General features: G+C 51.6%; 6 protein-coding genes across 6 annotated transcripts; 4 read left to right on the forward strand and 2 right to left on the reverse strand.

The window, feature by feature from the left end:
• Positions 1–1430: 1430 nt before the first annotated feature.
• MAA_04520 (Spindle associated) lies at positions 1431–5394 on the forward strand (the record flags this gene model as incomplete). The annotated part of the gene is made up of 2 exons (XM_007822616.1): positions 1431–5005; positions 5109–5394. 2 exons carry the CDS (start codon positions 1431–1433, stop codon positions 5392–5394), a joined length of 3861 nt encoding a protein of 1286 aa, XP_007820807.1.
• An 863-nt stretch (positions 5395–6257) lies between these two features.
• MAA_04519 (caspase domain-containing protein) lies at positions 6258–8111 on the reverse strand (the record flags this gene model as incomplete). Its single annotated transcript, XM_007822615.2, has 6 exons — positions 6258–6462; positions 6666–7104; positions 7201–7593; positions 7654–7753; positions 7828–7939; positions 8032–8111. 6 exons carry the CDS (start codon positions 8109–8111, stop codon positions 6258–6260), a joined length of 1329 nt encoding a protein of 442 aa, XP_007820806.2.
• A 5873-nt stretch (positions 8112–13984) lies between these two features.
• MAA_04518 (RNA exonuclease) lies at positions 13985–14503 on the forward strand (the record flags this gene model as incomplete). Its single annotated transcript, XM_007822614.2, has 1 exon — positions 13985–14503. The coding sequence occupies one exon, from the start codon at positions 13985–13987 to the stop codon at positions 14501–14503; it is 519 nt and encodes a 172-aa protein (XP_007820805.2).
• Positions 14504–15157: 654 nt separating this feature from the next.
• MAA_04517 (dimethylaniline monooxygenase (N-oxide forming)) lies at positions 15158–17228 on the forward strand (the record flags this gene model as incomplete). The annotated part of the gene is made up of 5 exons (XM_007822613.1): positions 15158–15197; positions 15257–15385; positions 15718–16006; positions 16087–16213; positions 16296–17228. The coding sequence occupies 5 exons, from the start codon at positions 15158–15160 to the stop codon at positions 17226–17228; spliced, it is 1518 nt and encodes a 505-aa protein (XP_007820804.1).
• A 209-nt stretch (positions 17229–17437) lies between these two features.
• On the reverse strand, positions 17438–20080 carry MAA_10673 (sugar transporter; the record flags this gene model as incomplete). Its single annotated transcript, XM_011412391.1, has 1 exon — positions 17438–20080. One exon carries the CDS (start codon positions 20078–20080, stop codon positions 17438–17440), a length of 2643 nt encoding a protein of 880 aa, XP_011410693.1.
• Positions 20081–21635: 1555 nt separating this feature from the next.
• Positions 21636–24173, forward strand: MAA_04516 (uncharacterized protein; the record flags this gene model as incomplete). Its single annotated transcript, XM_007822612.2, has 3 exons — positions 21636–21963; positions 22118–22348; positions 22630–24173. 3 exons carry the CDS (start codon positions 21636–21638, stop codon positions 24171–24173), a joined length of 2103 nt encoding a protein of 700 aa, XP_007820803.2.
• Between the last annotated feature and the right edge of the window lie 1332 nt (positions 24174–25505).

Consider the following 25505-nt stretch of genomic DNA (forward strand, 5'->3'; position numbering starts at 1 on the left):
GGGAGTCGGCAGGAGTCGCGCCAGGACCAGACAACTTGAGCTCTGTGTACCTTCAAATGTTCTGCGGCACTCTGCAGTCTGCGCTCTGTACCGGGTCTGGCTGGTCTGATACTTTCAATGTTGGTAGCGGACAGCCGGGGCAAGGTCCCGACACTGGATGTCGTCTGGTCTGGTGGCAGCACTATGGGCAAGCACGTCGCACCAGCACCAGCACCAGCGGGAGCAGGCAGCAGACAGAAACACCTGTTTTCGTGATGAGAAACAAGCTCTCCGTCTCCCCCTTTGAATATTTCGACGAGGGACCCGGCAGTAAACGCGGCGAGCCGTGGAAACGTGTGTAAAGCAACGGCCGCACTATGCCCTCCGACCTCCACAGTCTCGCCTCTTGCCTCTCGCCTCTCGTCTCTCGAGTCTCGAGTCTCGAGTCTCAACTCTCACCTCTCACCTCTCACCTCTTACCTCTGTACCCTCGCCGCTAGAGTGGCGGGGTAAAACAACGGCCTCGAGCCTGCAACTTCTCCGCCGAGATTTTGGTGACTTTTGCGACGTCTGCGACCTGTCGTCTGGTACGACTTGTGCGACTTCGAGGCCCTCCTGGGCTCCCAGTTGGATAGACCAGTTGGCGTCAGTAGCTCCGATGTCAGCCCACGGGACACTGTGAGGTGAAGCTACCTGTACTTTCTCATCTGCGGCTTGGCCTCAACCCAGCACTTGAGATGTGATTTGAGACGCATATACCGGTGCAAAAGTGAGTTGGTGCAATGGGATCTTGCTCGATCTGGCTCGAGCCGTGCCATTGGCTGCGAAAAGATCACAGTATTTGATTGGCTACGCAGCCCTTTGCACACAGTAAGATCTCATGTACCTAGGTACCTGGCAATCGACCTTGCAACACCCCAGTTTGTGGGCAGCACTCACACCCTGGTGTTCTGCGCTAAGCCTAAACAGGGCAACAAGTAAACAAAGGCCCAACGCGGTGCCAGCATCTCATGCGACTGACTACCATACATACAAAATATTGAATGCGCAGTACCGCCAGCACGACGCCTGTTGAATGTCCTGTTGAATGTCATGCTGGAAAGTGTCAGGCTCGAGGCCTCGCTTTTTTCTCTAATCCTTTATTTGAGGCCGGATAGAGCTCTTGGTTTGTCTATTTCGCAACGGATACGTCACCCAATAATCCTTGCGCACACTCACTGCTCGCTTCCATCTGGAACTAGTTTTTCTCCCCTCCTCTCTGGTGGTAGGTGACAGCCAGAGTTTACCTGACGATCTCGGCCAAAGCAAAACGTCCCGCAATCATTCGCTCCCATCATCGCCACTTCCGCCGCCAATGCTATACGCTATTGAGTCCCCAATGAAAGCAATCTCGACATAAGAACGCCGTCATCTCTGCGAGTCGCCTACCTATACTCTCATCGCCCGCAACCATGGTCCAGCCAGGGTTTGGCGGCGCGCTCGACACGCCTCGAACGAACGTCGGTGACGCTACATACCTTAGTAGGCAGCCCGATTTTGCCGATATCTCCCAAGAAGCCTCGTTTCACTCCCCAGGAAAGGATGGCGACTTCTTCCAGCAGCTTCGCAACGGGCGCTCGAATGGAGTCAGTCTGCGAACTCCACGCCAAAGAGGGCCGCTGGCAGATCGCAGAAATCTACCCCAAAATCTTGGAGAGGTTGAGTTTACTCCCATGCTCAAGTTCTCCGCAAGACGGAAAGCTCGTAAAAATGGCAAGGAGAATGGGACTACTGCATTGAATGCGCCAGCATTGGATAGGATAGACGAAGACGACATGACTCCCATACCACGAATGGACAGCTCCGTCTATCTGGGCTCTCGAAGCCAATCCTTTCTCGACAACACCCTTCCCCAGCTCGAAAGTAGTAGTGTTGCTTCCACCCCCTTGGCTATGCAGCCTCGGAGAGGTGGGGATAAAGGGCCATTACAGGATGGCAACCAGTTATCGCTGCGCGAACAAGAAAACGTCATCGATAGGATTGAGAAGGAAAACTTCGGCCTAAAGCTGAAAATTCACTTCCTCGAAGAAGCATTGCGAAAGGCCGGTCCCGGCTTCAGCGAAGCAGCCCTAAAGGAAAATACAGAGTTGAAAGTTGACAAAGTAACAATGCAACGAGAGCTTCACCGATATAAGAAGCACGTCACAGCAGCCGAGCGGGACCTTGAATCCTATCGACAACAAATGCAAGAGCTTCAAGAAAAAGCAAGGCGAAAGCAAAATGACGAAGGCCAGCGCCTGGAACTCGAACAGCTGCGCAAGGCCCTGGAGGAAAGAAAGTCCGACATTGATGCACTGCAACAGCAAGTAGAGCAGAGTCATAATGACGAAGACCAGCTGGAAAAACTCCGCGACAACATTGAAGACCTAGAAGCAGACTTACGAGAAAAGGACCGCCTGATAACGGAAAGAGATGATGAGCTCGATGATCTTAGAGATAGACTTGATGCTGCCGAAGACAAGCAAAGGGAAGCCCAGAGGAGAATGAGTGAGATGGAAGGTGCAGAGAACCAGAATGAGGAATTGGAAGAAACCAGAGAGACTATTCAAGACCTTGAGCTTACTATTCGTCGACTAGAAGAACAAGTCGAAGACTTCAAGGAGAAGGCAGATCAGGCGATGTCTCAAAAAGATCGAGCTGAAAGTGATCTCGAGGAGCTCCAAGAAGAAATGGCTAATAAGTCTGTGGTGACCAAGGGCCTCTCAAGGCAAGTTGAAGAGAAGGTATCCCGCTTGCAAGAAGAGCTTGATAAATCTGGGAAGGAATACGCAGACCTAGAAAAGGAGCTGGCTGGTGCAAATGAGGAAAATGAGCAGCTCCGAGCTGAGGTGGATGAACTCAGAAATGAGCAACAAGAAATCAGGCGGGGGCAGCACGACGATTCAGCCAAAGTTCGGGGTCTCGAAGCAGAGCTACTTGCTGTTGCAGATGAGAAGGATCTTTTACAGGTGCGGCACGAAACACTGAAAGTCGAGTCCGAGGCCCTTCAGCGTAACGTGCAACAGCTGGAAAAGGAGGTCGAGGAGCTACAGAAAAACGTGTCAGATGAGAGGGAGTATGCGGTGGAGATCGAAAAAGACTTGCGGCAACAATATCAGGATGAATTAGAACGATTGAATGACGCCGTTTCAGACTTGCAGGCCGAGGTTCGCGAGCGTGACAATCTTTACGACAATGATAGTGAAAAATGGGAGAACGAGAAGCAAGCTTTGGTGTCTGAGAGGGAGAGAGCCGAGGAGAAAGCTGCAGGTCTTCAAAGAACTATCGAGCGTCTTCGCGAAGCAGAAGGAAATTTGTCGAACAAAGAGTCCACTTTGCAGAAAGCCATGGAAAGTGAAATGGAACGGCATAAAAGCGAGGAGGCCGTGATGGCTCGTCAAATTGACGACCTTCAGGATGCTCTAGAAACACGACAAACATTGCTCACCAATTTGCGAAATGAGCTTTCAACTGTCAGGGACGAGCTCCGACAAACCCAGATTGACTATCAGGGGCAAGTGAACAAGATTGTCGCATTAGAAAATGAGGTGGAGGTGTTACGATCGAAGAGCAACAATCAGTTGACACCCGGTCGCCGTGATGCATTAGTACGGGATTCACAGTATCTCCAAGACCAAATTACCAGACTCAAGGCGGAGCTTGGCTCTGTTCAATCATCTCTTGCGGAAACAAGGGCACAACGGGATGAGCTTCAAAGACAACTGCATCAAAATGGCGCTCAGGAAAACGATACCCTGCAAGTAGATCAAGAACGTCTCGATCTGAGGGCTGCCAAAATGAAGCTTGTTAGCGAGGTCCGTCTCCTGAAGGACGAGAACAAAACCCTTAGCGAAGGGCGCAAAGAAGCCGAAAAGGCCCTCGAGCACGAAATTGTAAAAGTCGCCACGCTTGAAGACCGTCTCAAACAAGAAGTTCAACAGGTCCAGACCAAGACAAAATCCTCGACAGCAACTCCATTCAACAATCAGGAAGTTGTTTCTGCTCGGCGTACAATACGAGAGTTGGAGCAGCGTGTTAAAGATTACGAGGATCAGCTAGTCAAAATACAAGCAGCCGACGATGCCGACGATGTTGGCAATATATCGATCTTGAGAAGAGACCTGTCCGCATCGCGTCAAAAGGAACTTGATTTCCTGCAAAAAGAGGCGGCTCATCGTGATACAATTAGGGGCCTCAATGTGCAAATTGCGGAGCTGGAGCGGCAGCTACATGAAAGCAAGGTTTCCCGAATGGCGGCTTCACCCCCTAGCTCGGCAGCCAATTCCCAGCGGACTTTGGATGAATTAAAATCACAGGCTGCTGAATCGGAGCGAATGGCATCTCAAGCAATTGAGGAATTGCAGAAGCAGATGAGCGATCTAGAAGATCAAAAGCTAGTCCTCGAAGAAGTTCTTGAAGAAGCAAACCAACAAGCTGAAGAAGCGGCGGCACAAAATGAAAAAGCCATGCGCCGCATGAGACACAAGCTAGACAAGGTGGAACGAGAACGAGACGCGGTCATTGCCTCACATTCAGAAAATAACAAGCAGGGCAAACACCTCAAAAGGAGTCAGGCTGAGATTGAAAATCTAGAGCACGATGTCAGACAACAACAAGAGCTTATTGATGGCCTTGCTGCTGCTGAAGTATCGCTCAGACGCAAATTGGAACGAGCACGTAGCGAGCGAGCAGCGTTCCGCATGAGCGCTGAGAAGCTGCAACGGGATATCCAGCTACTACAGGTTACGAACGGTCCTATATCAGGGCAGGAAGATGGACGTGCTGTCGCGAAACGACATGATGGGACCCTGGATGGCGACAACCACGCGTTTGAAACACTTGTTCGAGCTGCCGAGGGAGCTGAAGAGCGGCACAGGAAGGAACTCAAGGGCATGGTAATGCAAATGGAATGGATGCAAGCTCGTTGGGAGCGAGAGGCCTCGCTCAGATCAGACGCTGCATATGCCAAGAAGTTTATCCAGCTGCAGCTTGATGTTGCCAACGCTTGGTTGGTTCTCCCCCGCTTCCTTTTCTTTTGTTCCCCATGGTTCATCTTTGATTCTTGCGCTACTTGTCCAGTTTACTAACAATATTACCTTTTTGCCGTACAGCAACAAGGCACAGCTGCGTGAACTCGAGCATATCCGCACCAACCTCCTGCATAGCAAGAAGCCTCTAGCCCTACCCGCCGCCCCCAACGGCCTTGCTTTCGGCAAGGTGAAGCCGACATCGATTCGGCCATTCCTCACAATGGCTCGCTTCATTGCTCGTATGCGCATCGCCTCCCGCAACTGGGCGCAACAAGAGCAGGTTCGTCTCAAGTTGGTCGCGGCTAGGGATGACCAGCGACGCGTCAAGAGATCTAGACTGTTTAAAGTTGTGCGAATGGATGCATGAACGAGGGACGTTTTCTTTTCTTCACCATTGGCTGGTTTCATTAGCAGGCACGCGCGTTTCACTTGGTTCTGTCTCCCTCTTATTATTTTTGTTTTTTTTTGCCCCTTCTTATTGCAAATGTGATTAGATTGCAATGATGCGCATGACGACAAAAGGACGTTTTCTGGATAAGTATGGTTTAGGTTTACAAATACCGGGCATGTAGGAAATGGCGTTGGCATGTATTCATGGAGAAGCTAGTTGCGTACACCAAGTCTGTAGTTCAAGGTCTCTATAACGTCACCGTAGACTGCAGACCTATGAGATTCATCTTCACAATGCGACTTGCGACTTGAAGGCAGGAATAGTGAATTGCACAGAAAACTTTCTTTTCCCTTGCCAACTTTGAAAAAAAAAAATATGTGTCAAATTCAATAATAGCACAGCTACTGAATTTATAAATGTTCCATGGCATGGCTGAACAAAATGCCAGAATAGTATGAGCCAACCCCGACCACCACACCCCAAACCCTTCTTTTTTTTAAATGCCAGACGAATGAAAATTAGAGTGAAACATCCAACCCACCAACAAAACAAAACCAAAAAATAATAAAATAAAATGCATAATATCGTCCTAAGAAGACTATTCTCCTTGAACCCCAGGATATCGACCACTGATGCACCTGTCCCATTCCCAATACCAGCATGAGAATCATAATTTTGCAGCAAGCAGGAAAACAAAAAATCGTCTTTCAAGAATTCCCAATATCCCATTATTCCTCGTACAGGATACTACACAACGTAGCCACACTATATCGCGATATCATTATTTACATGACGAAAAGGAGATTCGTATCTAATTCATTAGGTTAGGTATGCCTTCCTCAGGCCGAAGGGGCTTGGATTCGGTGATATGTACTCAGCGGATGGCTGCAAGACAGCTGCGGCTTTTGCGTGTATTTAGTGGCCAGTTCGTCTCTGATGCTATTGAGAAGTTGCACGTAGCTCTGTTGGGGGTTTTTCTTGAGGGCCGTCATGAAAGCCCAAGACATGGCTCCCGTAGCTTGGGATGCGATAGTGGCATCGGCACTATATGACGCGTTAGTTTAGCTTCCATCTCCGTGATGATCTCAAAAGACTGATAGTATGGTAGGAGGCAAGTCGAAAAACTTGGACTAGTCCCCGCGCATCGCTTCGTGTGGTGGCGGGCTTGGGTGGGATGCAGCTAACTGCATACTTATCCCATCAAAAGGAAACGGGGCAGGAATGCAAAAAGAAATAGGGGGACGCACGATGTCTGGTCATCTTTACTACCGGACAGCATGACGACATCAGCAGGAGAAGTTTTGGTGGCGAGGGTACGAGCATATGCATCTTCTCCGCTGGTGGCCTTCTTGAAAAAGCTCATGATGTTACTTGCAACTCCTCCCAAATCGCCTTGGCTGTATGAGGATATGACACCAAGTAGGCCTTGGCCAGCTTCCTTGGCGAGATTTGGTTCCTTGAGAATGCCCTGGGTTGAGTAGATGTACGGCAAGTCAAGAGCGGTTCCAGAATGGCACGAATCGAAAATCGCTGTTAGTCTCACACCGGCTTGCAACGGCCGAACCATGATGCGGTGCATTTCGTCATCCGTAATGTGACCGGTTTGTCGAAAGTCAACAGGGTAAATGACTTCGTCATAGCCGTCCGCCTCGTCACCATCCAAGTCCTTTGTCTGACCGCCGTGGCCTATTGAACAGCGTCAGTCCCCCAACGCCGAAACGTCTCAAACCACCACTGCTCGGCCAGCTCGTGGGTAGATTGCGCAGGAGTGAACGGTCTTACCAGAATAGTGAAAAAATAGCGCATCGTTCGGACGGGCATCCTTGACTAGCCAGTGCATTGCACGGAGAATGTTTTGCTTTGTGGGTTGGCTCATAGGGTTCTGTTGATCGTCTGTCAAAATCACCATGTCTTCTCGTCTATAGCCAAAATGCTCCGCCAAGTAGGCCGTCATGTTGCGAACGTCGTTGATGCAACCTCGCAACTGGCCACGCTGGCCGAAGTAATTAATGCCAATCAAAAGGGCCTTCCTGCGGCCGGTACAGTTGGAATACTGAAACGCATAACCCTGAGGCGCGCCTGCGCCAAAATGTTGTAAACCGGACGGAGGAACCGGGGGTCCGCTCATCCGAGGGCTGTAGGCACCATGCTGCGGCGGAGGTATGCCTGACGTCTCTGTGAGAAAAACTTGCGTCTATATCATGGTGAGAGAGGCCCGGGAGGCACGGCACATACCAGGGCTTTGTCCGGGTCTAGAAGCGTAACCAGGCTGTGGTTGTGGTGGTGCAGGGCTATAGTGGCCTGCATACTGCTGGGGCGGCGGAGGGCCATGATGCTATATAATGCGCGATGTGAGCCACGCACGTTCACAGAAGACAGAAGTTCTATTTGGCATTGACTTGAGCATACCTGATATGCGTACTGTGGTTGGGCAGGATGCGGTTGATGATAGCCGTAGCCCGGTTGAGGCTGGGGAGATGGCTGGCCCTGAGGAGGGTATCCGCCGTAGCCCTGTTGCGGCCTGCCAAAGTCAATTACCTGTGTCAGCACCGGATCGTTGTAAAAGCGATGATGCTGGGAGTCGACAATTGACGACCAAGTTGGTGTAATTACCTGTAGTAGTTGCCCTGATACTGAGATGATTGCGGGGGGCCGTAGCCGCCCCCACCGCCGTAGCCCGGATATGCGGACATTTCAAGCTCACGAGTTGCTTTGCGATGCTGGATACACGGAATCTGGGCTCGAGCCTGCGCTTTTTTGATGACGTCTCAGTGGCGACTCGGGCTGTGAGCAGTTGAAGGTGTTGCCTGCGCGGGGACGGTAGCTGATGAGGTCGAGGTTCGCGCTTAGCGTCTGGCCGGGAGATCAAAGGTCGGAGGTCGGGGATTGACGAGCACGCACGCCGCTTATAAAGTTGCTCGAGAGACGAGAGTTGCGGGCTCCAAAAACCAACACACCAGGCAGACAACAAATTTTGCTGACGCTGCAATGTCGGACGACGAGAAATGCAATGCAGGAGGATGAGGAAAAAGGCCCGGCGTGAACGGGTTGGACGGGCAGCGGTCTTGATCACGACCCAAAACCCAAGCTCGGTGCCGTGGATATGATTTGTAGACCGGAGCGGCAGCTGTTTTCTGGGGTAGGGATCAATATGAGACGCGTGAATGGGCGGTCAGCGGCGCAGGACACCGAGCACAGGGACCAGTTGAGCTTTTAATGTTGCACGACGAGGGGGTGCGAGTAGGTATTGGCGAGGGCCAAGGTAAACAGCAGCCCGAGGGAGCAAAGTAAGCAGAGCCGGGTTCAATGTTTGCGAGAGACGCGCAAGGCTGAAGAAGCTGGCTGAGGAAAGCCGACGATGACGGATGCGCTGGTCCAAGGGCGTATGCGAGGCCGCAGCACCCCAGGACGGGCTGGCTGTGCTTGGCTTAATAGAGGATGGGTGATAGAGACGGAGATGGAAGCGTAAACGGACAACGGTCAGCGTCAGACTTGGGCGTGGTGAGCACGAGTGTGCAGAACGCAGAGGGCGAGGAGGACGAGGTGGTTGGTGGTGTGTGCCGAGCGGTGGTGTCAACGGGTCAAGCGTGGTCAACAAGTCAATAATAACGTCAACCGGTCCGGTGCTGTGGCTTGAGGGCTAGCAGGCGTCAACGCATGTCGTTCGGCGTGGCCAGCTGGCGACGGGCGGCGGGCGACGGGCGATGGGCACCGAGATATAGTATTGACTAAGTAAGTTACTTGACGGGACGAACGAACGAACGAACGAACGACCGACCATGGAGGGGAGCCAGGTTGGGTATTATTTTTTTTCTCCCTCTCACACATGGACAGCAAAAAAGCTCGGATTATGACGACGGCCCAGTGCCAGAGCAGCATCGGGCTGGACGACGGACCAGTTGACATTTTGCTTGCGTGCATGCATTTCGCCAAAGCCGCACATGCACCCGGGATGCAGACATGGACGGCCCAAGACCCCAAAAACCCCAGCAGGACCTACGTTAAGACCAGGCCGGTCAGCGGGGCTGGTCAGTGTACTAGCACTGTGGAGAGGAGAGGAGCCCCAGCAGCACCGGGACATGTGCACATGCTAACTACAGTGGGTGTACCAATGCAGCACAGCACGGCTTTAACGGCCGTTGACCGGTGGCTGTTTACCAGTCCAGTGTCTCAAGTCTAGTCTGGTTTGATTAGATTGCTGCCAGCCTTTTAAAGCTGCATGTGGTCTGGTGCCTTTAAAACTGCCAAGTGGGCAGAGCGGCCACGCACATTGTACGTGCGAATACTTGTATCTTGGAGTGTTTAATGTTGCGATAGTCATCGTTCCATGTCTTGTTATTACACCTGGTTGGTGCTGGTGCTGGGGCTCACGTCAAACGTCCAGTCGAACAGGGATCCAGTCATTACGTCCCAGCCATGTCTACTTCTCAACAAGTGTACTGTCAAGCACTACTACACCCACTGTAAATTGGACACGTGCCAAACGAGGGCGCTGACGCCGGAGCAAGTCGAGCATGGATTGCATGAATTTGCATGAACTAGGCGTGTCCAAGGTGGTTCAATGCGGTTCAACCCAACTGGCGACCCTGGACCCTTGGGGCGTGCTGTCGGGTCTTGGAGATGTCCGGTTGAGCATTTGCACCCGAGATGCATCTACTATGTAACTTAGTTAATAGTTAGTACTTGGAAATTGCTGCATGTCTGGTCGAGGTCTCATCTTGCTAGGTACGGCGTATGTACTTTACGTACTTGGCATTCGGACCTGGGCGACCTGTAGCCGCCTCCTGCACGCAGATTGAGCCACTACCAGCTTCAACATTGAATATTGCACCTCACGCTTATTACTGTTATCAACCAAATCCTGGGTGCCATGTTCCTGTACAGTCCAGTGGGTTTGCTGCCGACGCGACATATGCCAAACGAATTGACTTTAATCGGGCATACATACAAGAAGCATGTATCGCCTGATCACGCTGACGTCGACGACGATGACGATGAGGGATCTGTTCACGGGCAAGCGGCGTCATTCATCGCAACATGCCGTCCTGGCTGAGCTTGTAGTGTCGTGCACGCTCATCAAGCGACGGTTTTCGCCGTGGTGCTGCCGCCATCTGCAATTGCGCCTCGATGGCACGGCTGAGGCAACAAGGAGTGCTATACCAAGTGTGGTTCCAACGCCGGAAGCTAATCATGTACGATGCTGCAAGTTGGTCCGATCTGCTAGTGCAGCTTCGACAGAGTGATGATGATGATTCCAACTCGGCCTAACCCAGTCTCACATCAATGGCTGTCCATGTCTAGTCAGTGCTGGTCCCACGGCTCCGGGGCTCCAAACATTACTGAAGGCCGGTCGCTGAGGTTGGAGGCTTCCCGCTTCTGTGGCGCCGCTAGGCTGGTTGCATGTGTGTTCCATGCTCTTTTCCAGCGCTCCCGTCGACGGGTTTTCAGGCCGGCAGGGGGTACCAGGGCCGGACACGCCGATATCTGGACCAGTTGACGTCTGGAATTGATATTCTAAGCATCTGGCAGCGCTGCACCACCTGTCCATGTCGGCTGTGGCGGTGCAGGTGCCACATGTGCATGCGCCGTGCTCCACCAGCCCGCCAAGTAAACCAGGGACCACCAGGGGAATGCTCACTTCAGCGCACTAGTTGGCATCCTTCTCCGGGGCGCAGCACAGCCGATGGCGGCTCTTGCGCGCTAGTCAACCGCGGCTCTCTCTGATGTGCTGATGCGAATGCCGTCATTGATGATTATGTTTTTTCTCCCTCCTCCTAATGATTCACGTCATCTTCCTGCCGTTGCTACCGTTTGATGATGCCCATCTTACCTACAGGTATACTACATGCGCCGTGGATTTTTTTTTTTTAATTTCTTATTTTATTTTATTTTTCTCTTTGGTCCAATCCGGTTCGTGGCTGCACGTCAGCATCCATAGGCTTTGCTCAACCCCTGGCGGAACAGCCATGTGGCAGCACTAGAAGAAGAAAAATCTCCATCTGCATATGGGCTTACAACTACTCCGTAGAACTCCTCCATACCCAGGCAGGCCCGTGTACACCTACACACCTGCAGAGCGCAATAGGCATGTAGTAGATAATAGACAACATGTTGTCATCCCGCTTCGTAATCTCCCCTCCATCGTTGCAGCCTGATGGTCGCGTCCCATCTTCTCCATGCTACCAGTAAATCTGAGCATACAAGTATTCGGCGAACGTAGTATTGGGCAAACAGGTACCCAGGAAGCAACCAATATTGTTTCATCTGGCGCTGGAAAGTAACCATTGGCCGCTCTCGTCGCAGCCTTAAACACCCAGGACATCATGTTCGCTCCCGCGTCTGTGTAGATTTGCTTGATGCTTGATGCTTTTGCCTTTGATCCCAGGCCCCTGCCTACCTGCCTACCTAGATAGGTGGTTGTTGATTCACAACAGCTCGACAGGGACGAGCGTACACACATCATGTGCTCATCGGTTCACTCAACAGATTGTTGTATTTTACTATGGGTAAGGGGTGCTCCGTATCGTACGTCAAAGCATCCCCCATGTCATTTTCGCTCGAGATATACCGAGGCCTCTTTAATGCTCGGCCCAATGGCAGAAAAGAATCCGATCAATCGATACCCTGATGCCCACTTGCGCGCCTGTGTGGCGCGCCAGGGCCTTTAGCGGCGAGGCCGACAGCTGAACGGAGAGCGTGGCTGGGCCAATCAAAATGCGCAGGCGGCATCGGAAGAGAGCCGTCGCACAACAAAGTATTGACTGTTTGCGCGGCCATGAAGGAAACTGCCTACCAGAATGTGTGAATTGGTACTCCGTACTCCTACGTTACCTCCTTTATGTGCGGTTTCCTTTCACTTTCCGGCTAAGAAAGAAGAAAGGAAAAGGCGGGGAAAGGAGCATACCGCCGACTTTACCGCTTAGTATCCCATTCGTTGATTACCACTCTTGCATTCTCGACTTGAACGCCAGCATCTTCAAAGCTTGCTGGGGCGAGCAGCTCAAGTTTATTGTGCAGCCATTGCTTAGACAGTGATGCTTGGTACGATATTTGCATTTGCGATCTTGTGTCCGCTGTAAACAAGCTCTATGCATGCTTCAAAGCGATTTATTGCGTAACGTGTCGGCCCTTTCCTTTTTGTCGTCGTTGCTCGACACTCTCTTCTTTCCTATCTCTTTAGATGCGGACTGGCTCGTGGAGACTCCTCTGCCATACAATTTTCCTACCAATCCGCATCTAAAGAGATTCGTCCATAGCTTCAGACTCGGTTGCATGTTGCGACCACTCTGTCAAGAATGCCCAACGCCCCAGGTGCCGTTTCACCAACATTCGGGCCCAATCATTGAACACTATCCGCCCGCAGCCACAGCTGCTCAAGTGAACCGGTAAGGCTGCAGTTCGGCCTCACCCTCACTCATGTCAATGTTGCCAGCAACCAAAATCGATCAAGTTGACTACTACCTTGTACACAGGTACTCTTATTATCAGTCTCACCCTCCTGGCACTTAAGCACCGTCTTTCACAGCTGCGAGTTAAGGGCCGCCAGCTGCCACCAGACCGTTTCACCTAAGTACAGGTACCTAGGTACCTAGGTACCTCGACTCCCAAGCATCGTTTGTGCGTGTCAAAATCCCACAGTTGCACCTTCAAACACCTTTAAACCTCTCATCCCATGGTGCTATTCCCAACTTTGTGCGCAAGTCATGGCGACTGAAAGGTCATACGGGCCTGTCCAGCCAACGCCAGACTATTTGCAGCTGCTGCACCACTATGTGCAGCCCCATGGCCAGCTGAAAAAGGCTGGATATATTTTTTCCAGGTTGAGCTCCACGGACCTGCAACGAAAGGAACGATGCGAGAAGTGCTGCAAAGGTGAGATGGAACATGGCCAAAAAAAAACTGGTCAAGACTACGCTACTAACACCCTGATTCGTCTCAAGTGCTGAAAAACAGGCGGCAACGAAATCAGCCTGCTGAACCAAAGCTATCTCCTGCATCTGATGCTGCTGTGAGCAGGCCAAATCATCTTGAGCTGCACAGTTCGAATCGTGCCTCAAGCGCAGTCGTCACGGAAAGTCAAATCAACCTTCATACCAGGCAAGCGTTGGATAAAGCGGCCAAGGGGATCGAGCGTACGCAAGATGGTAGTTCTGGAAACACATCTTTCATCTGCAGCTATCACCCAGGCCACGTAGCAAACAGGGTAAGCATTCTCTACTTTATCCTCTGAATAACGACCTGTGTAGTTCACCCCTGTGTCCTCATTTGAAAAATGACTGACAGAGCATTCCAGAAGTGGACCTGCTGCAACGGGCCGCTATTCTCGAAACCATGCGCCGGGCAGCATGAGCATTCCCCTCGTCATTATAATGTAGGTGAACTCGAGAAGAATTGGCAATTTTACGAAACGAAAACTGCGTCTCTCCCAACTCACGTTGCTGCTGTGGTGTTGGATTGTGAAATGGGAACGGCCAGTTCCGGGGAATCGGAGCTAATTCGTCTATCCGTGGTGGACTTTTTCACTGGTGCTGTGCTCATAGACAGTCTTGTCTACCCGAGTGTAAAGATGGCACATTATAACACCCGTTTCTCAGGCGTAACAAGGCATACCATGGACGACTCTCGCCGCCGCCGGAAGTGCATTCTCGGTCGAGATTCAGCAAGGCAAGCTTTATACAAGTTTGTCGGACCTGATACTGTTGTCATTGGCCATGCCGGACATCAAGACCTCACGTCACTACGCTGGATTCACCATCGAATCGTCGACACCTTGATACTGGAAACAGGAAAGCGTCGCTTGGAGGAAGACTTGTCTCGGCGCAGGGAGTGGGAAGAATCCGAAAATACCGAGATGGGAGAATCTGCAAACCCTAGCTCTGCTGTTGAAGATAAAGATAACACTGCTGCCACAAACTTACAGGAGGGCGGGTTGTCGCTGAAAGCCCTTACGCTGAAACGACTTAACAGAACCATTCAGGTCAAGGGTCGCGGCCACGACAGCCTAGAAGACGCTTTGGCAACGCGAGATTTGCTACATTGGCATATTGATGCAATATTGAGGCCGGATACCGAGGGTTTGCTATGAAGGATCACGAGGACTTGCTTCCTGGGGATATGTCATATACACCAAGGCTATAAATTCATAGAGCTAAAACGGAAATACGTGGGTGTTGGAACACACGCCGAACCAGACGAAAATATTTTGGTAGCCCTAATAGTCTCTGCGACGCCGCCCTATCGATGGTCGTAGTGAACCCGGATGGTCTGTTTCATTTCAGCCTCGTGTTGCATCTAATGGACTGACGGGCGTGAGTCACAATATCCTAACCTTGCCAGCTCGCCTTGATACTACCACCACGGTAGCATTAGCGTCCAAAACGAGGCATCCGTATTGGAACATGGTGAGCAACGGGGAAATAGCTGATGCGGATCGGACGAATAGACCATGTTATGTCGTCAATATTGCCCCGTTCTTACTGCGTGCATGTCCTAGCCAAGGCTCAGCCGCTTCGCGTATAATATCTTAGATGCATACTGTAGTGGGAACCATCAGTTATCAATCTAATCGGCTGAAGTGATGAATTCTAGGGTCCCTGGTCATCGCATCCGGCTTCCGAACGGACCAAACAGGCTGTATAATAATAGGACTACATATATGTTGAACCCCTGCGACACCCTTTTTGCCTTGTGTTGTATTGATTTCTATCCTGCCTCTGAGATTCACCCTTCTTTTACAATTATGGCAATGGCGCCCGCTACAGTGGCTGTTATTGGTCTCGGTATGCGGCCTGCATCACTCCTGAAATTGCGACAAGGTGCTAAAACAACGTGGTAACAGGGCCGTTGGGTCTGGTAACGCTCAAGAACTTGCTTGAGAAGGGTTTTAAAGCGACGGGGTTTGACAAGGCGGATGTTGTGGGCGGCCTTTGGAACTATAGAGATGACGACCAGACCACAGTTCTCGAGAGTACGTCACGAGGCGATAATATTTTTTCTCTCTTTTTTTCGTTTTCCCCAATTCCTTGAGAACATGCTGGTGCTCATGGGTCTGACTCCTCGACAGGCACCGTGTCAAATATTTCGAAGCAGCGCGTTAGTCTACCCCAACTGCTTTTTACCACCTTGACTCATGTTGCAGAACAATTCGCTTTTGCTGAACGGACAACTTCCAGGGATGCTTCACAGACTTTCCCTTCTCCAAAGGTAAATAACACGACTATATATAGGCATATACAAATATCAGACTCGGCCAATATCAGACTCGGCCGAGTCGATTAGCTAACCAATTTACAATTCCAGACATGCCAGTATTTCCAGAAGCTCGCCACATTCAGAGATATCTCTACGACTATGCCTCGCACTTTTCGCTCCAGAGTCATATCCGACTCCAGACGGAGATTGTTCATGTGGATTTTGACGAAAAGAGCGAGCAGTGGACTGTTCGAATGGTCAAAGAGGGCGAGACCACGTCTCAGGTATTTGACAAGATTGTTCTTGCTACCGGAATCAACAAGCTGCCGTTGATGCCTAAAATTGACGGGCTAGACGTGTTCGAGGGCGAAGTTATTCACAGCGCCGGGTATAAGAGGTCAGATATCTCCCCCACCACTGCTTGGACCCCAACAGGAAACAGGGCCTGACTGGTATTTTCTCATGTGAATGTCATAGGCCGAGCTCGTTGAAGGACAAAACGGTACTGATCGTAGGCCTTTCAAATTCCGCCGTGGACACGGCGACAACCCTCGTCGGCCACGCGAAACATGTCTACATATCCCGCCGACACGATGCGTTCATAGTATGTTGTCCCCAAAAACGCGGATATTCGCGAGAACGAAAAAAAAAAAAAGAACCGGGCAAATTAAATAAAATACCATTAGCTCCCTCGGTTCATAGAAGGCAAACCGATGGACCACGCCTTCAATCACAGAAAGGGCGTCATTTTCGAGACTCTGCAGCTTCTCCCCTCCGCCGTGTCCAGTACGATTATGAGAAAGTTTCTCACAGCCACGACACACAAGGGTTTCCCAGAACTTCCGCAGGACTGGGACTTGGGCACCGCTCCGCTGCCAACTCGCACGCCGCCCGTCGTCTCGGATACTGTGATACCGCACATACTAGAGGGAAACATCACACTAGTCAAGGGCTTGAACAGGGTGACGGGTCCCAAGACTGTCCAGCTTGACAATGGAAGCCAACTTGAAGCCGACGCCATTGTGTTTTGTACGGGATACAAGGCGGATTACAGTTTAGCTGGCCGATACGATCCCACATTGGAACAGCCCGAGGCCTGGACAGCGTCGCCGGGATCCAACTCTCGCGCGTTGGCTAGGCTGTACCGGAACATGTTCTCGCTGCAGCTGCCTCAGCATCTGGCCTTTATGGGAGCCATCGCTTTCCCGTCTCCGGCGTTTCAGCTGTATGACCTGGCCTCCATGGCTCTTGCGCGCGTCTGGGCCGGCGAGCACCAGTTGCCGACTGCGCAAGAGATGACGGCGCAGGTGGACCAGCAGCACAGGTGGCTCGTGTCTCTGGCCTCCGAGGGCACCGTAATCCCCGGCTGGGTGGATGGAGCCAAGTGGATGGCCTGGGCCGACGAGGCCGCGGGTTCGGATGTCTTCCCTCACTTGGGCTACGGGCTCAAGGGATGGACTCTCTGGCTCAAGGACCGGCAGCTTTCGAGAATCCTGATGGACGGTACTCCCAGCCCGCACCAGTTCCGGCTGTTTGAGAATGGAAATAGAAGGGCGTGGGCCGGAGCAAGAGGTGAGATTCTGCGAACCAACTCGTCAAGTTTAGATAAACAGGCCTAAGCAACCTATTTCTGGCTTCTTTATAGAGAATATCATACATTTTGCTTCACGTTTCTCGGGGGAATTTCTTGATTATGCTCATATCTCGTCATATTTTCCGGCTACGGTATCCGTTTGTTTGTGGTATCACTCCAATAAAATGCCATATTCCGCTCACTGAAACGCCTTTTCCCTCCGCTAACCATGCTCCCTTCTGCAATGCACCCCAACTACAAAGCCTGGCCGAACACAACCCCCGGATTTTTCTTGTCTTTAGACGGCTGTCTTCTATTTCCTGGTCGAAAGTCATCTACCGACGATAGATTGTCCCAACTGACGAGCTTATTGGCCGGTGCAGGTGCCGACGGCCCAGTGGTCCTGGTGGCATTCATCAAGCTCCAATCGCTCACGCTGATTCCACTGGTATACCGCGATGAGGAAGCACTGCCAGCGCCAGAACTATATTTCGAACTGGTGACTGTTCGTCGCGGCATCTCTGGAACTTGGCTTTGGCCTGACAAGAGGCGACTTTCGATTTCCTCCAAGTCAAAAGGATCTGAACGGAATTTGTTCCGCCTGGTTGTGAACGAATCTATGCTTTGTACGGATTCTCGGTGAACCGAGTGTGGCCTCGACTCCAAAGGCTGTGCTGCTGGGTATTGTGATGCTCTGACACTGAGACTAAGAGATCTCCCACGAGACTGGCGTGACTTGGCAGGACCGGTGCTAGGCATAGGTCTTGATTGATATTCCCCTGGCATATCAAAGAAAAGTGCTAAAGGAGGCAATGACGGTGGTTGGCCAGACAGTTCCACAGCATTCCTGTCAGAGAAGGGATTTAGGGGATCAACTTGGCCTTGATTAACGCCCAACTCGGGCCAATTTGCTCCGCTGATGCTATATTTCCCACGAAAATGCCCATTATATCCCGGTTGAGCAGGCGGATAATTGCTGATCGCATCTCCGCCAAGCAGCCCCGGCATCGCCGTCCTCTCAGACATATTTGGTATTGCCCTTGCAATTGTCGAGGATTCAGGATTGTTGTCACCGGTGAGATCTTTCCCAGTCCCCGGTAGCCACTGAAATAGGCAACTCTTGGTTGCGCCAAGCGCAGCCATTTCCCTGGTCTTCGGTCCTCTATCAGACCTGCTAAGGGGCGGATTCAGTATCGACTCTACCCGCTGCTTTTTTGACCTTCTTCTACAAAGCCAAATTGAAAGGGCTATTAAAGCTATAAACGCAATGCTGCCGACTGATATTCCCACAATTGCGCCTGTCGACATTTGTATTTTGCCGTGAGAACCCGAAGCGGATGAGACCCCGGGATCAACGGGGCCTTTACCCCCTTGAGGTCTACTAGTGGATGTGGCATCAGGCAGATTGCCTGGAAATGATTTGGTGGAGATAGGGGAGGCACTAGTAGCAAAAGTATCCTGGGCTTCTTTTTCAGCAGTAGGCGATAAGTTATTTGCAGTCGTTTCCAAGGTCGTAGGGATGGGGATGGCCGGAGCAACAACACCAGGATCGGAAGGTTTTGCTCCAGGATTGTTGACAGACCCCGAATTTTCGGGTTTTCCTTTGCCAGAAGTGGCTGGTTTCGCTGTTTGAGATGTTGGGCTATTTACATTGCTGCTTGATGGAGGTGTCACAGATGCCACAGGTGTATTCGAGACTCCATTGCTTGAAGATTGGCGGTTTTCAGTAGATGATGTTTCGACGCTCGTCGGCTTAGCCTCAACCTGAGGTTCGGGGGTTGAAGCTTTGGGGGCCTGTGTACTATCATTGGTAGATTTCTGCATTTGCGAAGAACTATCTTGCGGCGTGTTCCTGTCTGTAGGTTTGGATGCTGGAGAAGGGTTGTTAGGGGGAGTGTTATTAGGAAAAGTGTTGCTGGGAGAGGTATTTCCTGGAGAAGTAGTGTCGCCTGGGGGAGGGTTGCTTGGAGGAGTGTCGCCTGGAGGAGTGTCGCCTGGAGGAGTGTTGCTTGGAGGAGTGTTGCTTGGAGGAGTGTTGCTTGGAGGATTAGTGTCGCCTGGGGGGGGGTTATTTGGAGGAGTGTCGCCTGGGGGAGGGGTGCTTGGAGGAGTGTCGCCTGGAGGAGTGTCGCCTGGGGGAGGGTTGCTTGGAGGAGTGTTGCTTGGAGGAGTGTTGCTTGGAGGAGTAGTGTCGCCTGGAGGAGGGTTGTTTGGAGGGTTGTCATTTCGAGGAGGAGCGTTGCTTGGAGAAGTGCTGCTTGGAGAAGTACTGCTTGGAGTAGTACTGCTTGGAGAAGTAGTCTCGCTTAGAGGAGGGTTATCTGGTGGAGAGTTTCCCGTGCCAGGTTGGAATTCCGTAGGAGGAGGATCTCTGGGGGGGTTCCCTGAGTCGTCTTGCTGGGGAGGACGAGCTACAGCGCTTGAAATTGATGTAGACAGCACGATTGAAGTTGAGTTGCAAGAGCTTAATGTTGAGGTTGGGGTCAACGACGCTACACTCGATGAGGCAGATAATTTCGACGTTGAGGTTGATGGCGTGAAGAGTGATGTCGTTGGATTCGCTGGGCTCCTGGTAGAACTGGCCGGAAATTGAGAAGAATTTGTGGTTTGCGGTGAGGATCCTTCAACATCTTCGATGACAAAACTGGAACGGGCAAGATCAGGCGAGTTCCGATTCTCTGTTGGTGGTATGACTACTGTAAACGAGTCTGGGCCATCTTCCAATATTGCGAGTGGCCGCGAGGTACTACATTCTGTCGAGGTATTGTAGTTGACTCCCATGAGAGCTCGGCCGGCCAAGGGACTACATCTCGGTCCCCAAGTTGCAGTCGTATGAGCACCCGGGAGAGGCCTAGACATGGTGAAGTCGATGTTGGAGCCAGAAGCAGTCGTCGACATACTCGAAGATGGTGTTTATTGGAGCCAGGGTCGAGATGTAGAGGTGTCGATGAGCCTCGACACTCCTGTGTATTATGTGTAACCCGTGACCAAGACAGCCACGAGACCTCATCCAGCACTCGAATCAAGGTGTTTGTGCTCTGATATCAATCGGCTCGACTGTGTTGAGGGAGATCTGGGTCAAGATCCATGACACGACATGATAAAAGGACAGCCCTATGAGTTGGGATGCGGATTTGGAAGAGTAGGACTAAGTTGAATGTTTGGAAACGAATTTTGTCAGCAGGGTTTATCCAAAAGAAAAACCCAGGCATTAGAAGATTCGGGAAGTCGGGAGTTGGGGGGAGGCGAGGGGAGGCGAGGGGAGGGGAGGGGTTGCGGATGGACATCATGGCCATGTGCACGAAGCAATCCAGAAACGACATGAGGCCTCAACTGGCATAGACTGGACCACAGTCTTACGCAGACCTTGCATTGATACGTTTTGGATGATGAATGCAAAGAGTCGTTAACAATCCTCAGTCGGGGACGATGGAACAGGGGTTGTGGCAATCCTGGGTCTGCGACACTTCTGAAGCACGAGCATCGTCAGAACCATACGCAAGCGGGCCCGTTGAGGGTGACCAAGCACCTGCCCAACACCATCTCGGCGATTTAAAACGAGGATCCATGAATGATTGCTGCGCCATTGCCGGTACGGAGCAGGATTCAGTCCTTTTGTCGGCATGTTTCCTGCGTCGTGTCCTGCGTCGTGTCCAGGACGACGGCGCTTCCGTCAGGATTAAAGTTCGACATTGTTTCGGCGGCACATGTTTTGCCCTTTGCTCTTGAAATGGATCAGCGGGCATGGGAGAGTTACCCGGTAGTGATGCTCGATTCTGCTCTTTGGTGACACTTTGATTTTGGCCGAGTTGAGCGGGGGGTCTGGCGAGCAGGAGGAGGGGGGAAGATGGAAATCGTTTCGAAACATTACATGGATAGATGTACTTCAAGCAATGCCTACAAATAATCCTGTGTGTGGGGGGGTTTCTTTTTTTACTCTGTTCCCTATTTAACCTGTTGCTTTGCAACATCAGCAATGGGAGCATTTTGATGAAGCTGTCTGATGTATTTAAGGCGCACACGCATTATCGACGTGGAGCGATGAAGACGTGTCGTTGTGTCGTTTGAACGACTCGCCTGCGTGAGACGCTGGGGGAACAAGACTTGGCTTTTCCACTCCCCACCGTGCTGGGATGTCAAATACCGGCCGCACGTGTCTATATCCAGAATCCAGACCTTACATGTAAGCGTTGTGAGTAACTTGCCGTGTCTGACTTGTCGGCCTACTATCAATGATCTACTGCACGTCAATTTATCCCCCCTCCTCTCTATCATGGTGCCGTACATATTACATGCAAATACATACCTACTTAAGTAGGTAGATAAATCGTCAACCTGGCCTGTGTGTTTCCAATTCGGGAGACCCACTCCCACCCCCCGTTTGATACTTCGTGAGCGGTGGAGCTTGGAGTGTCATTGACAGGCACACACACCGGACCTCAATCGACGCTTCATGCTCGCCACTCAACGCTCTCTCTCTTCATGGTCAATGCTGTTGGGATCCCTGTTCTCCTGTCCTCCTGCGAGTGCTCAAACCTGGCGCCCACAGACTCAGCTCCAAAATTCCCGCTGCGGGTGTATTGTCGTCCTCAACCTCGAGTACCTTGACCCAATCGTCCTCGTACGCACGCTCCAGATTCCACAGACCAGTATTGGGCCTGGGTCGGCATTCACCACCCAGAATCTTCACCATCGCTTCGGCTCCGGCCTTCTCTGTCATTTCGTCCCTATCGGCGTTCGACATCATAGCCGTGTCTGTTTCGGTAGCTTGTCAGTTGTCCGTGCGTTGTGGTTTCGATATCGGCCCATCAATTGCCTGTCCGCCGCAGCCGTTGGGTTTCTCGGTGGCCGGATTGCGCATAGTCTCTGCCTCCATAACCAACTCCTGGCCATCAAATATTGCACCGGACATATTGAACCACATCCACGCCCTAGGCTTGGTCTTGGCTGACATCTTGGTTCCTGTTGGCGTGACGGGAAGGAAGGTTTTCTGGGGTGGCCCTCCGGTGATAACGCTGCTGATCGGGGCAATTTTTGACACATGGACAAAGCCTTCCTCCTCTCTTGCTATTGATAGCGACGCTACCGACAAACAGAACCAATCATCTAGGGCTTCTAGGCCACCTTCTAGTGGTGTCGTCATGTTTGGACCCTTTCCTGTTCCTCGTAAGTTTGATCGCTCACGGGGTGAGCTCTCTCTTCCTCTAAAGCCGTTCATGTCGTAAAATCTGTTTCAAGTTTCATACACATTCCTCCTAAAACCGAAAGACACATCTCTGTCGTGGGCCCATGATTTTGCTAGCCACAAACCAACTTTGTGTAGTTAGCTTGAAGCATACAGTCTGGTTTTCCAAACAGATCCTCAACCCCATTCGCTTGTGTGCTTCTGCTTCCCTTGTCTGACGTTGGCTTGCCATCAATTACAATTTGTCTGACCCAGCTCATAGCAAGCCTGACCCCAAGGGTAGATTCGGGGGACATACCCAGTCCGACCCCCATCAATCTACCAAGATATCAGCCATTTGCACAAGATGATGTGATAATTGGCGGCGATAGTCAATCATTGCCAGCTTTGCTGGAACAGACTGGCCGAGATTCGCTTGTTCTGGGACCAGCTGGTCTCTTGGCCATAGGGCTCGATCTGAAACTAGATGCCGACGAATCTGACCTTATACCTGACACGTGCTGCCTACCAGATTTCCGTCAGTGGGACCGCTTCACCGCTGAGGAGGCCCGTAATCAAGACGGCAAAGATCGGTTTCCATTGAGAAACGGGAATCTGTCCCCGGGATGCCAGGTGTACCTTGAGCGCCGGCGAGAACTCTCCAATACTAATGACGACGCCTTCCGCACCGTGAGGAGGATTTCACCTCCAAAGGGCAAGCAGCAGGCAAGGTTAGGCAACACTTATGAATTCTTCCGTTGCCTGGAACTCTTCACTTCCTTCTGGGACGATCCATCCCGGCCTCCTGAGCTGCCGCCGTCTCCGGAGTTGACCACGGCAAGTGACACATCTGGCTGTATCGAATGTGATACCCAAACACATGCTGAACCACCACATGCCCCTACAATGGGCCGGACCTCCTCTGGCCATTCCATGCCCCCAGAGTACAGACAAAATCTCCTCAACGCCTTCATAAAGCTGGTTTCTTATGACTTTGGCTGCAATGTTTCCAGAGCAAGGCTAGAACCAAGACTCCACCTCAACTCGCCTGCTGGACGGAAGCAACGCAAGTCATACACGCCATCAAATTGCCACTTCGTGTTCCAGAGCCCCATGACACGGGAGACTGCCCGAGCGGGTGTCGTCTACGGCCCAGTTGCCGCAGTAAGTGCACGCCCAACAGTGAATTTCACCGGACCAGATGCCGAAACGGCGCAGTCATCGGACCTGGCACGGGAGGTGCTAGCCGCCCTGATCACGGCTCAACATCGACACCGTGAGGGGAGGGACGAAGTCCGCTTTGGACACGATCAGTGGTGGACGACTCAAAGGCGATGGGGCGGCGGCCTAGGGGGGCCCATTGGGCGTGAAGTCGAGCAGGACGCCTCCCCCGTGGACGACCGCCAGCAGGGCAAGGACTTGAACGGCCGCCGGAACGGACCGGCCATTAAGAGGGCTCGTAGAACCATGCCCGTCTATGACAATTACCGTATGGTTCGCCCTCCGGCGTCTTCGTGGGACCGGAAAGCCAAATACGAGGCCATTGGCAAAGTTGAAGGTTCCGTCTATGATGACATTTTTGTGATAAGCTCTCTTTTTCACCATGTGTCCATTCTGAGGGTCCGCGTCCCTACTCGATTGCTCGAGGTTCTGGACGGTTCGCCCGAGCCGGATTTATCAAAACGCAGCTGGGGCAAAGTCCAAGCCTGGAAAAGTGCTTGGTACGACTTCTTCGACGTTGATCAGAGGATTGCCGCTATGCGATTGGTATGGGCGGCAGTGGCGTACCAAATGCGAAAACCCCCAAGCCGAGACCATCGTGTATAAGACTACGTTCAGTAATAGATGAAAAGACTGTATAAACAAATACATACATGGATAGTATAGTATATTTGGGAACTGCTTCTGGCGGGCTATGCTATCATAACCCCTACATTGCCGAAGAATATTCGTACCGTGACCAAACGGCATGTGGCTATCGTCATCGCTCACAGAAGGACCAAATTTTATATCTCGGTTAAGTGCTCTGGTGTACCCCAGCCAATGGCACCGGCCGTGAGCCACGGCCAACTCGGCAGTGAAGGGAATAATTGAGAATGAAGAGCCAATGAAGGGCCACACTGGCTCCCTGACCTTTTCAAAGCTTAAATTGCGACAGAGACACGGGTGAGGGGGGCTCTCCTCAATTGGGCAATCACAACAGTTGGATAGTGTATGCTAGAACACGATTGCATATCAACACTAAGAGGCTAAATTTTTGCATGGGCGCACTACTAACCCGAGCAGCAATAAAGTCAATGATCAGGAGCAACAGCAGACGCTAGACTCTGTCGCACGGAGCACGGACGGGTTATCTGTAAAACGTCAACTGGAGAAGTTTGTGTGCACTTACCCTGTACATAAACATGTATACATAACAGAACAAACAAGCGTAAAGTTAGCAAAGTCCCTCGGGGCACTGCACTGGTCAACAGTGGAAAAATTGGACAGAAATAAAGGTATAGTTCTCAGAGTGCAGCCAGTTACAGCAGTTTCTCGTCGTGACTCAATATGCACGCAACTTTGGGACAGGCATCGTTGCAACGATTCGATCAAACCGGCCTTTTCATTCCGGGCCAATGGCGACTGGGGTCCAACAAACTTTTGGGTTGACATCATGGTCAGGTACGAAATGGGTCGTCTTGCTTCTGATTGGATAAGGCTGATATTTACCTTCGCGGCCTTCACGCGACTATGTCGCGCTGCCCCGTTAAAAGACGCGTTAAGTGCCTGACGTGGCGCGTTGACCGCGCTGGAAACCAACTTCAAGTGTCGAGTGGCTGGCTGAGGTTCACCTGCGAGATACAAAGCTACACGGTTGACTCACGATAATAGATGCCGGGGCAGCCATGCATCGACAATGGCGGTAAAATTCTTACATGTCAAAAACCTATATAGGTAGTCAATTAGGATTCTAGACTTCCTTCGCCATCCAGCTAACCTGTGCTTGGCGGCTTGACGTTTTGCCCTCCCTTCCCTCAGATAAAAATCTAACTTGCGCATGAGAAGCAACGCAAAATAGACAAAATCAAGTAGACAAAAAATAAACCAGAACGTCCGACCACCGCTTCCATACACACCAAGTCCAAACCTATCCAGTATTCCCTCCTCAATTATCCT

The sequence above is a fragment of the Metarhizium robertsii genome, assembly GCF_000187425.2.
Source record: "Metarhizium robertsii ARSEF 23 chromosome Unknown MAA_Scf_1, whole genome shotgun sequence".
Taxonomy (NCBI): Eukaryota; Fungi; Ascomycota; class Sordariomycetes; order Hypocreales; family Clavicipitaceae; genus Metarhizium; species Metarhizium robertsii.